The sequence below is a fragment of the Panulirus ornatus genome, chromosome 15 (assembly GCF_036320965.1).
Source record: "Panulirus ornatus isolate Po-2019 chromosome 15, ASM3632096v1, whole genome shotgun sequence".
Lineage (NCBI taxonomy): Eukaryota > Metazoa > Arthropoda > Malacostraca > Decapoda > Palinuridae > Panulirus > Panulirus ornatus.
This window is the reverse complement of record NC_092238.1, coordinates 2,719,796-2,731,581: the sequence shown is the minus strand read 5'-3', so window position 1 is coordinate 2,731,581 and position 11,786 is coordinate 2,719,796. Positions and strand designations below refer to the sequence as shown.

General features: G+C 45.9%; 1 protein-coding gene across 1 annotated transcript; it reads right to left on the bottom strand.

Moving 5' to 3' along the window:
- Positions 1–609: 609 nt before the first annotated feature.
- LOC139753885 (beta-1,3-galactosyltransferase 1-like) lies at positions 610–11,756 on the bottom strand. Its single transcript, XM_071670842.1, has 6 exons — positions 11,649–11,756; positions 11,309–11,415; positions 7,545–7,633; positions 6,904–7,172; positions 3,242–3,565; positions 610–2,682 (listed from the first exon to the last, which is right to left on the bottom strand). The coding sequence occupies exons 1-6, from the start codon at positions 11,754–11,756 to the stop codon at positions 2,095–2,097; spliced, it is 1,485 nt and encodes a 494-aa protein (XP_071526943.1). The 3' UTR covers positions 610–2,094.
- Positions 11,757–11,786: the final 30 nt, after the last annotated feature.

Here is an 11,786-nt window from a genome sequence, read left to right as displayed (position 1 = left end):
AACAAACAAATGGCTAAAGGAGAAATACCTGTTAACTTTCTGTGTAACTCAGGAGGCGCACATAATGTCATTCACAGACGTGAAGTATTTGTGAAGTCTATTCTCAAAAGTCCATTCTATGATGTTGCTTTTAGCTAATTAGTAAATAAATTAGTGTAAATCCTCTTAAAAAGAATTCTTTGCCCCATACGAAGTAACGTTTGCCCACAAGTTTGTATCTGTTGCCTCGAGTGACATCAGACAAATCTAGTATCTGACTGCTGTTCAGATCGAGACTATGAAAACTTTTGAAACTATAGAATTCATGCATCAGGTCGCATCTTAACCCTCTCTTTTGTAAGCTAAGCTCAAGTCGTGTTACCGGCTCTTATAGAATTTGATTCTTCGTTCGGGAAATTATATATTTTGTTCTTTTTGTGCTTTGTATGTTTGACATGGTACAGATGCTGGCAGAATGGCCTTCAACTGTTGATAACCAGTATATCCAACAGCATAGACAAATACCGAGGAGTCAGTATCTTAGTACTATAAAATCCTTTTTTTTGCCGGGAGGGAAAAAAATCACACAGTGACTCTAGAGCATGAGATATTTATTTTGTATGTCATGCATATAATGAGGTTATTGAACTAAAACACTAAACTTAACATCTTAGACGCTCCCTCCTCCTACTATCGCGAAGTAGCAGGTCTTACACGAAAACAGCTCCCAATAGAGGACATCTTCCAGACGTATACAACTCCCAGACGAGAGTGGAAAAAAATCCAGAACAAGAAGAGTTGTTCTCAGACGATGTTTAACCACTCAAAGATAAGCAGGAAAACTCCCAGACGAAATGAATGATTCCCAAATGAGAAGGACAATTTTTTCCCATGATCTTTACATGGTAGAGTGAGCAGTACATTCATGATAGAAAAAGCTTATTTTTTCTATTTTTCACGTGGAGGCTTCCTACTGAGGACAGGAGTCCTAATCGAAGCTAAACCTTGAATGGAACACAAGAAGGACGAAGGGGAGAACAAGTAAGCAGAGTCTTGAGTTTTTCTCAGGTGTAAAACTTAACTTTTGAAAGTGGCTTTGTCGTTGGTTTTAGAGAAGACGCGAGAAGAGTACGTCACAAGTTTAACTGAAGAGGAAAAGAAACAGGTATGACAGCGGCCCACCTTTGCCCTGCCACCAGCCATACAGTAATCACGTGACACTGGCATACTTAGTGTTGAATGGGCTGGCTCATTGCAAGAGCTGTATTGGCAGGTATTGCTAAATACTGCTTGCAGTTGGGGAGTTTGAATGCCTTCCACGTTGAGACCTTACACAGCTTTGGATCAGTTCACTACGAGTTCAGTTTGCACAGCAAATCTGCAAGTATATGGATTAAGTATCAAGCAGGAAATAAGGATTTTAAGGCACACTGTTACATCATCACAATATCATCATGCCTTTGGCAGTGTTATCGCCACTTCATCACATTAGCATCATACCACTGTCAGTGTTGTTACAGTACACTATTATCACCAAACCTCTGGCAGTGTTGTCCTTACTTCATCATACTGTCATCATACATGACAGTGTTGTCGAACTGTAAAGGGCGTGACTTGGTCTTATCAGTCAGTCCAAGCCAAGTGCGTCTTTTTACGTCATTTGATCTAAGACTAGTATAGCTGTATACGTTAACTGGTCTGAACTAGATACAGTTATGTCTTTTAATCTAAACCATGTACGGCTCCTAAGATTCTATTACTGACGTTATTGAGTGAGGCTGACGTTCTGTTCTTAGCTTTGAATCGGTAATGTCATGGAACGGGACTTTCTATTTTAGGAACTGCTAGAATTATCGCATCATTTTCATCTAGTAAATTAAGAGAAAATATTTCTCATAAGAAGAGAACGTCAGTGAAAAGCCATTATGGTCCTGGTGGAGCTGAGGCCTTCTCTTTTTTCCTCTTGCAACGTACCGTAAAATCTATATCGCCATCCTAGCTACATGTGGCTGACTGAACCCTGTGCGAGAACATCCTCATGTTAGGGGTAGTCGTTTTGCGAGGCTTTTGAGCTAGGCTTAAGTTCCATAGACTCTCCTAGTGAAGTCACCTAACCTACACCGGACTTTTCTTTGGGGAGATCAGTGTGACAGGGTTATGCAGAGAACACCTGCGGTGGTGGCTGACGATCATGTCCCACCAGACTCGTCGCGGCGCAAACTTCACAAACCACGCCACTTGCCGACCCAGCAACTCCGGTTTGACCTTCGGACCGCCGTAATATTTTTGGAATGCGAAATGTTTAATACCAGCCTCTTTGGCCAGGAGGCCGGTGATGTAGGCATCGTCCACCCATAAGAAGGGGACGACTTTTGAGGCTTTGAGGAGCCGTGGAATGAGCTTCGTCTGCAGGAACCACGCTCCGCCCGAACAGTAGAGCGGGTAGTCTCTGGCTGGATATTCCTTCCGGCGGACCTTCCACCGACCCCACCTCAGCGCCGGCCCGTACATGTGACTACACACGAACTGTTCCTTGGCCTTATCATTCAGTTCCTGGAGAGCTTTATAGTAGAGGAAAATGTCGATGTGTGTGTCGTCGTCCGCATGGAGAGTCCAAGGGACGTGTGGACAGTGGAGGTTGATCCAGTAAAAGGCAGATAACCCCTTGTAAGACAGCAGGCGATAGTGGTCTCCGTAGTCACCCTGGTAATGGAGAGACTGTCGGTTAGGTCTGAGCGTGAGAGAGGCGCGGTACAGCATGATTGAAAGAATTATGGAGAGATCTGAATAAAGGATCAATATACTTGTAACTACGGGACAGAATACGAGAAACTTTGTTGCAATGTCATATGGGGTTAACGACTTGATCATCACAGGATGGTCGTTGGTGTTTCTAGGCTGGAGTCACGTTCCTGCCTCCGCTGGGATGGTATTCCTGCATGTGTATGTTAGGATCACGCTCCTCTTTATATCAGGGTCATTTTGCTGTATATCTAGGTGATCAAGAAAGGAAGAGGTGCGTTTTGTCTTTATATGAGGAATATTTGGAAGTAGTGAGTAGCCTCATTTAGAGCAGGATTCTGGGGAGTTTCTTAACGCTGATAGTGGCTTGAATTACAAGACTGTGGACACATGACTCGTGGATTTCATAGAGTAGACTGGTGTGTTGACCCACCTGGACTATGTCGTAGAGTGTTGATCCACCAAAACAATATCGTGGAGTGTTGACCCTCCTGGACTGTTTCGTGGAATATTGACCCACCTGGACAATGTCGTGGTACCGCTGACTCTCCTCCTGTACAATCTGTCGTTCCACGTCGTTCTTGGCTCGCCCCACCATGAAGACGGCGCCAACATGGACGCTCATGTGGCCCATGTCATAAGCCGAGGCATTGGCCCAGGTGGCCCTGGTCTCGTTTCTCTGTTTGACACGCATGATGGAGGAGTGCACGTAGGCAATGACCTGAAGCCCGGGCCGCTTCTGGCAGAAGTCCGCCTCCTCAATCAAGAACCGCTTGGGGATGTCCGCAGGATGACGTAAGGGAGAGGTGTCCGGCTGATCCGGTATGAACGTCGAGGGCTCCTTCTGGGGAAGAAATAAAACTTCCAGGAATGGTTATCGCCTACAGACGTATGTGAAAGTTCGTTTGCTCTGGTGTGGCACTGAATACAGACGATGGAGCAGCAACAGCTGGTGTATGGTATGGCGATGAATATTGACAAAGAAAGCAGCAAACAGATGTTGTAGGTTGTGATAGTAATACAGACGAATGCACAGAGCAAAATATCGGAGGGTCTGTTTGTTTGTGATGGTAGAAGACGTCAGAGAATAAGCTTTGGAATGTCTAGAGACTTGAGAAAGCTTGAAGATGACTAATAAACTGAAATCTTACTTGTGATTATGATATGGCCCAGGGACTTGGAGCGATTCTCCTCATCTGATTTCGAACGTAATTATGCTGTTGCTTTCAGCTTACTCTTGTTGGTAAATAATTCCATGTTAACAGTCCTATTGAAGATAAAGTACTTTTACATCTCTCAGAGTAAAACTTTTGAACAGAGTTCGTAATTCATCCCCATGGGCAAAATCAGATTAATTTAATCTTCAAGAAGTGATAACATGAGTGATAAAGTTTTTGACGGCTATGAACACCTGTGTTGAATCTTTTGTTAAGCTTTAGTTACCTGATGGCCCTTTAGACCCACCAGGTTTGGTACGGCTGTTAACGTTAAGCTAGAACCAACCGTCGATGATTGATATCTTCAGGCGTTCAAGATAATTCGGAGACCGAAACACTCTCTCTCTCTCTCTCTCTCTCTCTCTCTCTCTCTCTCTCTCTCTCTCTCTCTCTGTATATATATATATATATATATATATATATATATATATATATATATATATATGTATATATATATATATATATATATATATATATATATATATATATATATATATATATATATTACATCGGAAGCTCCAGTCATGGACAAAAGTCCACATCAAGGACGGGCCTTTCTTGAAATATAAAGGACTTAATGGAAAGGAAAGAGGAGAGACAAGGACAAGCATTTATGAATTTTAAAAGACGTGAAAAATCATGTTTTTTAAAATGTACCAACAAATAGTTATTGGGAAAGACGTGAGAATTTAGAGAGTTCCAGAATTTCAAGATGTAGAAAAGAAACATTAAGCAAACAGCTACCGTTGAGTTGCCACCTGCCAAACAGTAATCATGTGACGTAGCAGCTTGCTGAGTATTATTGCATGGTGTAGCAAAGTGCCGGGCTCACGCAAGCGACCAGCGCTGGGGAGCAAAACCCCCAGTGATACCGAGAGAAGAGGGAAAGTGAACCAACATTGCGGCGTAGGGCAATTTATATGGCCCTTCCTCTTAACCTTCTCTTTTCTAAGCAACATACGTTGTGTAGAAGGTTCTTGTAGGATTTGTGAAATTAGAACAGCCCAGAAATCGTCTTGGCAACTCACCACTGTACTCTTTATGTCCTCTTTTTTTCTTTTTCGAAGTAGTGTGACCAAAGGTGAACACAGTATGAAGGTGGGGACGTATCATTAGATTTTATAGTAAAGATGATTTTCTTAGACATGAAGTCGGATGGCCTATATACGATATATATATTTTTTTTTTTTTTTTTTCATACTATTCGCTATTTCCCGCATTAGCGAGGTAGCATTAAGAACAGAGGACTGAGCCTTTGAGGGAACATCCTTACTTGGCCCCCTTCTCTCTTCCTTCTTTTGGAAGATGAAAAACGAGAGGGGAGGATTTCCAGCCCCCCCGCTCCCTTCCCTTTTAGTCGCCTTCTACGACACTCAGGGAATACGTGGGAAGAATTCTTTCTCCCCTATCCCCAGGGATAAACGATATATATATATATATATATATATATATATATATATATATATATATATATATATATATATATATATATTCCCCTGGGGATAGGGGAGAAAGAATACTTCCCACGTATTCCCTGCGTGTCGTAGAAGGCGACTAAAAGGGGAGGGAGCGGGGGGCTGGAAATCTTCCCCTCTCGTTTTATTTTTTTAATTTTCCAAAACAAGGAACAGAGAAGGGGCCAGGTGAGGATATTCCCTCCAAGGCCCAGTCCTCTGTTCTTAACGCTACCTCGCTAACGCGGGAAATGGCGAATAGTTTGAAAGAAAAAGAATATATATATATATATATATATATATATATATATATATATATATATATATATATATATATATACACACACACACATATATTATTGTTGCTCTGTACTTACTTACCTTTAGGTTATCAAAGATTATTACACCAAAGTCAATTTCTTCATATAAGTTGTGTAGCTCATCAGAGTCCATATTATAGTTTTGTCTTTTCATTTTTTGTTTATCTGCCGAGGTTTAAAACACTGCAGTTGTCGATGTTAGAATTAATTTGCTACCTGTGACCCTGGTGGATGAGTTTGTATATGTCAGGCTGCAGCTGTAGACAATGGCTGTGGGACAAGGCAACACCTAACGTGATGAAGTGGTTTGAGGCGGTAAATGTCAGCATCCGTGTTCGACTGTAAATCATCCTGTAAAATATAAATCGTTGATTCTCTCTCTCTCTCTCTCTCTCTCTCTCTCTCTCTCTCTCTCTCTCTCTCTCTCTCTCTCTCTGAGCTTAGAGACAGGTTTTTCAGTGCTGCAAATGATACTGTCCACGATTCCAAGGATGTCCGAGAAAGCTTATACATTGCCAGAATACTTGATCTTCCAACGAAGACTTTGGAGAGAGATGTTTTAAGATGACTCCTAACTGGTGGTTGGGGTAGCTGTCTTATTTCTAGGATTCAGCTTCTTGAGCACGACGGTACGACCCTTGAGCACGACGGTACGACTCTTGAGCACGATGGTACGACCCTCGAGCAGGATGAACTGGCTTTATGTTGACCCTTAATGGTCACGTCGAAGTACAGGCCACTCATACGAAGAGGGTCGTACCATCGTGCTGAAGGGTTGCTCCATCGTCCTCATGGGTCGTACCATCGTGCTCAAGGGCCGTAACCTTTTCAAGGGTGTAAATTGAAGAGCTTTTAGAAGGTTCACCCTTTTCTGAAGACCATTATGCAATAGTGACGTACGTACCTGGTACTGTGGTGGTCACTCGTCAGGTTATTATTGGTATGATCACCTCTGACGTCGCTGTTACGGGTCGCCACTTAACACACCACACGAACCACCACTCACCAGGCCACCCCAGCCACCACTCTCACCAGGCCATCCCAGCCACCACTCACCAAGCCACCCCAGTCACCACTCTCGTGGCCACCACTCACCAGGCCACCCAAGGCACCACATAACTGGCCACCTCAGCCACCACTCACCAGGCCACCTCAGCCACCACTTGCCTGGCCACCTCAGCCACCACTTACTTCGTCATCGTCATCCTGCTCTGCGTCATCACGAGGCTCCAGGGTATTAGCTGGGTCGTTGTTCGAGACTGGTCCACCGTGGACGCCCCTGCTACCGGCCATCACCCCTCCAGACACGTCCTCGTCCTGGTCGTCGTCGGCGCCAAGCCTCAGTCCCCTCCCTTGGGCGGGGTCCTCGTGCTCCCAGCGGACCAGGCTGGGATCCAGGTAGTAAACAGGAGCCAGGACCACCGCCAGCTGCAACACCGCCAGCAGGAGACGACGACGTGCTGGCCCGTGGGGTAGACGTGGACGTTACTTGCATGTCTGGCCTGTGAGCTTAGACGCTGTGTATACGCGTCAGTGCATCAAGAGGAAATGAAATGCAACCGACACATCTTAACTGACACATCCTAACTGACACATCCTAACTGACACATCATAACTGACACATCCTAACTGACACATCATAACTGACACATCCTAACACACATCATAACTGACACATCCTAACTGACACATCACAACTTACACATCATAACTGACACATCACAACTTACACATCATAACTGACACATAACTTACACATCATAACTGACACATCCTAACTTACACATTATATCCAATGATAGCTTTGATCATTCGGAGTCAAGGCTATATACCGTTCCTATAGCTTTTCTTTTTCTGTTCTTCTCCTTGATGTCTTGTTTCCTTCAGTGCATAAGAAGAAGTCTCGCTTGGATCATTGTCTCTGAAAATAATTTAAAAAGAAAGACATTCATTAACGTTTACATCAGACAACAGTGAAGACATTATTCAAGACTAATGGACAATGAAAAAATTGATTCGTATGTGTGATTATTCTACTAAAAGGTCGCCGTATTCATGTTTGCACTGTGAGTGTTCTGGTTATCGGAGGTAATCCTTTTTTTTCCCCCGTCTGAAACGCATCTTCCTCTAACATACATAAAGAAAATGGGAGGTTTAGGTTCCTTGGATGGTGTTACGGTCACCCTTTTCAAGAGAGCACCCTTTCCTTAACCCGGGGTATGTATGGCCGTACCGTTCACTAACGGTCTGTACTGTTCACTAACGGTCTCTACCGTTCATTAGGGATCAGTACCGTTCATTAGTGGTCTATACCGTTTACCGGTCTCCTGCATCGTCCACCAGTGTCTGGTACTGTTCATCATCATCATCCCGTTCTTTCATTTACTGAACCACACCACAGACGAGTGAGTAAAAGCAATGATATTCCCCAACACGAAATTTGGCCGATATGTTCTGCTTTTAAATTTGCAGGGCCGAGTTTAACCAGGTACCCTTACGTAGAAATTATATACAGGTTTGCACGGGATAGAACAAACTGGAGCGATGTGGTATACAGGGAGCGACATGCTGTCAGTGGACTAAATTGAAGGCGTCTGAAGCAGTCGGGGTAGACATGGAAATGTCTCTGGTGTATTCCACATGACAGCTAGAGAATGGATGTGAGCGGACGACGTCTTTTCTTCGTCTGTTCTTGGCGCTACTCCGCTGACGCGGGAAACGGTCAATAAGTCTGAACAAATTTTCTTATTTTTTCTTGACATAGTTGTTATAGCGTGTGTCATAAGTTTGTTTACGTCACGTTGCTGCTAGAGAGGGTCATAAACATTTATGTACGCCACTTTTTTCCGGCGAGGGTCATGGACGTTTGTGTACACCACAGTGTTGCCAGAGGGGTTAGTTTTATCTGTTTGCGTAACATCCAGAAAATAGCATGATGTTGGATAGCGAAGGGTGTCGCATGCCTAAAGCAGCTCACGAAACACCTGTCCCCGAGAGACCAGCAAGAACTAGTTTGTGGCGGTGGTGAGTTATAGGTGGTGTGTTGGCCCTCACCGCTGAGCATGTCACGGACGACGCCTGGCAGGTGCTCCTGACATGGAGGGAGGAGGACCTCTCTAGTCTGTTCCCCAAACTGTATTGGGGATAACTCGCCCCGGTGAGCACAGGTGTGGCAACACTTTTCGGCCACATCACAGGAGATGATAATGATATATGGTCGACAGGACGATTGTTCGCCGTATATACGTCGAGCACAGGTGCTACTACCCTCTGGTGACCAGCAGTGACAGGCGATTGTGAGGTTTACATATGGCTGTTGGTTACTCTCCTCGCGTATCACACTGAAGGCTCTGATACTCAGACGAAATGAAAGCCCCCATGCACGCGCATTAGAATGTGTTTGCATATATACAGTCATCGCATATGTAAATATTTCTCACCCACTTCCAGTTATGCTCCTCAAGAGTCCTGGACTGTCTGCTGTTATTGGACCACTTGTCCCCACCCACCCCTCCAAGTAGCTACCAGTCTCTTAAGCCTCCATTCACCGGTCACCACGGTAACCTTGGGTCCATGTTCGACCTCCTCCTCATCAGTGGGTCGACTGGTGATGTCACTTCCGTCGACGCGAAAACCCGTTTGAGGAGCCGCCTACCCCTCAGCCTCCACTTGCCAGCCCCTGCTCTCAGGAGCCTCACGAGTGTGATGTGGATGGAACATATTAGTATTACCGAGAGCGCGGCAGAGATGGTATCTAGAGCAACGAGCTAAGGATATGGGTCCAGGCAAACATCGCCACAGCAGGAGGAAGTGCGCACACATCGCTTAAGGGGAAAGAGACGGTTAACTGAAATGCAAGATTGTTGTTGTGTCGGTTATATTCCACCATGGTTGTATCTGCAGCACAGAGTCTACAATAGGAAGGAAACACAAGCCGCGGTATAAGGTAAACAGTCCAAGGCATTCAAGGAGAAAAGATTGGCATCCGATCACCCGTATAGGACCACAAGGCCTCCCCACAGGAATCTACCGTCACACTGTCTTAACCCCAGACAGATATAAACCCAACCTCCCGTCATCTGATGGTCAGCCACTCAGCAGGACTACGACCATAAGGGCGTCGCATGCGACACACACACAAGACATTCTCTTCCCGCGCCAGAAAGATAAAGATGAAGACAGTAAGTAATGTCAACGCCCACTAAACACTCACCGGTACCAGTTGCACGCAAGGAAAAGAATTCCTTAGCATCCTGTGCAAACAATTCGTCCGCTCCACCTTGAACTGTCCTTTTACTGCCTAGTCATCCACCCTGTTAAAAGCAAGCATGATAAAGCTGCAGATCCAACAATACAGCGAGTTCGAACAGTTCATCGGCAGTTCTACAACAACAGGACTCAGCAAAAGTATTACCAAGAGTCTCACTCCAGTATATACTCGGCATTCAGTCCTTTGCAACGGCACCAGACCCCTCTCAACCAAACCACCTCTTAACCAACCACCAACTCCCGAGTGACTGACCTTTCATATGACCCCAGGGGGGGGGGGGGGGGAGAGGACGTGCGTGAAGTGGATATGTTGGATGCAGTACAAGAAAGCGACACATTTGATATCTGATCATTACGTATTCAGGTTTGGTCACACAGGTGTGGCGGGAGGTGAGGTCGGTCGTTCTCGAATAAGTTCCCCATTATTCCCCTACATGATCCCCCCCAGTCCGTCCCCTGCCTCCCTCCCCCTGCATATCCCCCAGCCCATCTCCTCCCTCCTCAACCATGTCCCCAGCCTGCCTCCTGCCCCAAAGCTGAGTCAAGCGTTCCTTCAGGTCAGCGACTCGAGAGGCTGAGTCCGGCACTCCTTTCGCAATAATTCTCCAGAGAGGGAGAGGGAGAGAGAGTGTGCGTGTGGCTTATGTAGTCATCAGGAGCTTCGAGCATATCAGAATACTAATATTTTGTGGTCACGAGAGCCTCTGTGGTAACATCCGCCAAACCGATCCGCCGGTCTGGCTCCGGACTACAGGTGCACCCGACATTGCTGCCCCCCCCCCACCCTCCCCTCCACCAGCACCCATTGTCTGCTCCCGACGGCCAATCCAGGAGCCAGCAGGCCAGTGCCAAGCTTGATGACAACAGTGCCGCATTGTTGGGAGCGGTGTGACGCTGGATGGTAACATGCCATGTCCTCAGGTAATAGTGCCACGCTGGATGGTAACACTTGCCATGCCCTTAGGTAACAGTGCCACACTGGATGGTTACACATGTTATACCCACAGGTAACAGTGTCACGCTGGATGGTAACATGTCATACCCTTGGTAACACATGCCATGTCCTCAGGTAACGGTGCCACGCTGGATGATGACACATATCATGTCCTCAGGTAACAGTGCCACGCTGAATGGTAACATATGCCATGTCCTCAGGTAACAGTGTCAAGGTGGATGGTAACACATGTCATGCCCTCAGGTAAGAGTGTCACGCTGGACGTTGTAACACCTGCCGTACCCTCAGGTAACAGTGTCACGCGATGCCCTCAGGTAACGGTGCCATCCTGGCTTGTAATAAATACCATGCTTTCAGGTAATAGTGCCATACCTTCTGGTAACCATGCCATTTCTGTCTGGTAGCAGTGCCGTCATGGTTGGTAACAGTGCCGCGTCAGTCGGAAACAGTGCCAAGCAGGCTGGTAGGTGCCACGCTATCTGGCGAAAGTACACCGATCACCAGCATTAGTGCCACACTCAAGGGTGACAGTGTTACGCTGGAACAATGCCATACTGGGTGATAACAGTGCCACTCTTAGCTGAAAATTGCCATGCTGATTGTAATAATGCAGCAAAGACTGGTGATGGTGTCATGTTGGCTGATAACAGTGCCACATGGGCTGGTAATGGTGCCACTCGAGGGTAACAGTGCCATGCTGGCTTGAAACTACCTTGCTAGATGGTAACAGTGCCACGCCAGCTGGCAACAGAGCCACTCTGGCTTCGAACAATGCCACGTTGGCTTGGAACAGTGACACTCTGGCTGGTAACAGAGCCATGCTGGCTCGGAACAGAGCCACGGTAGCTTA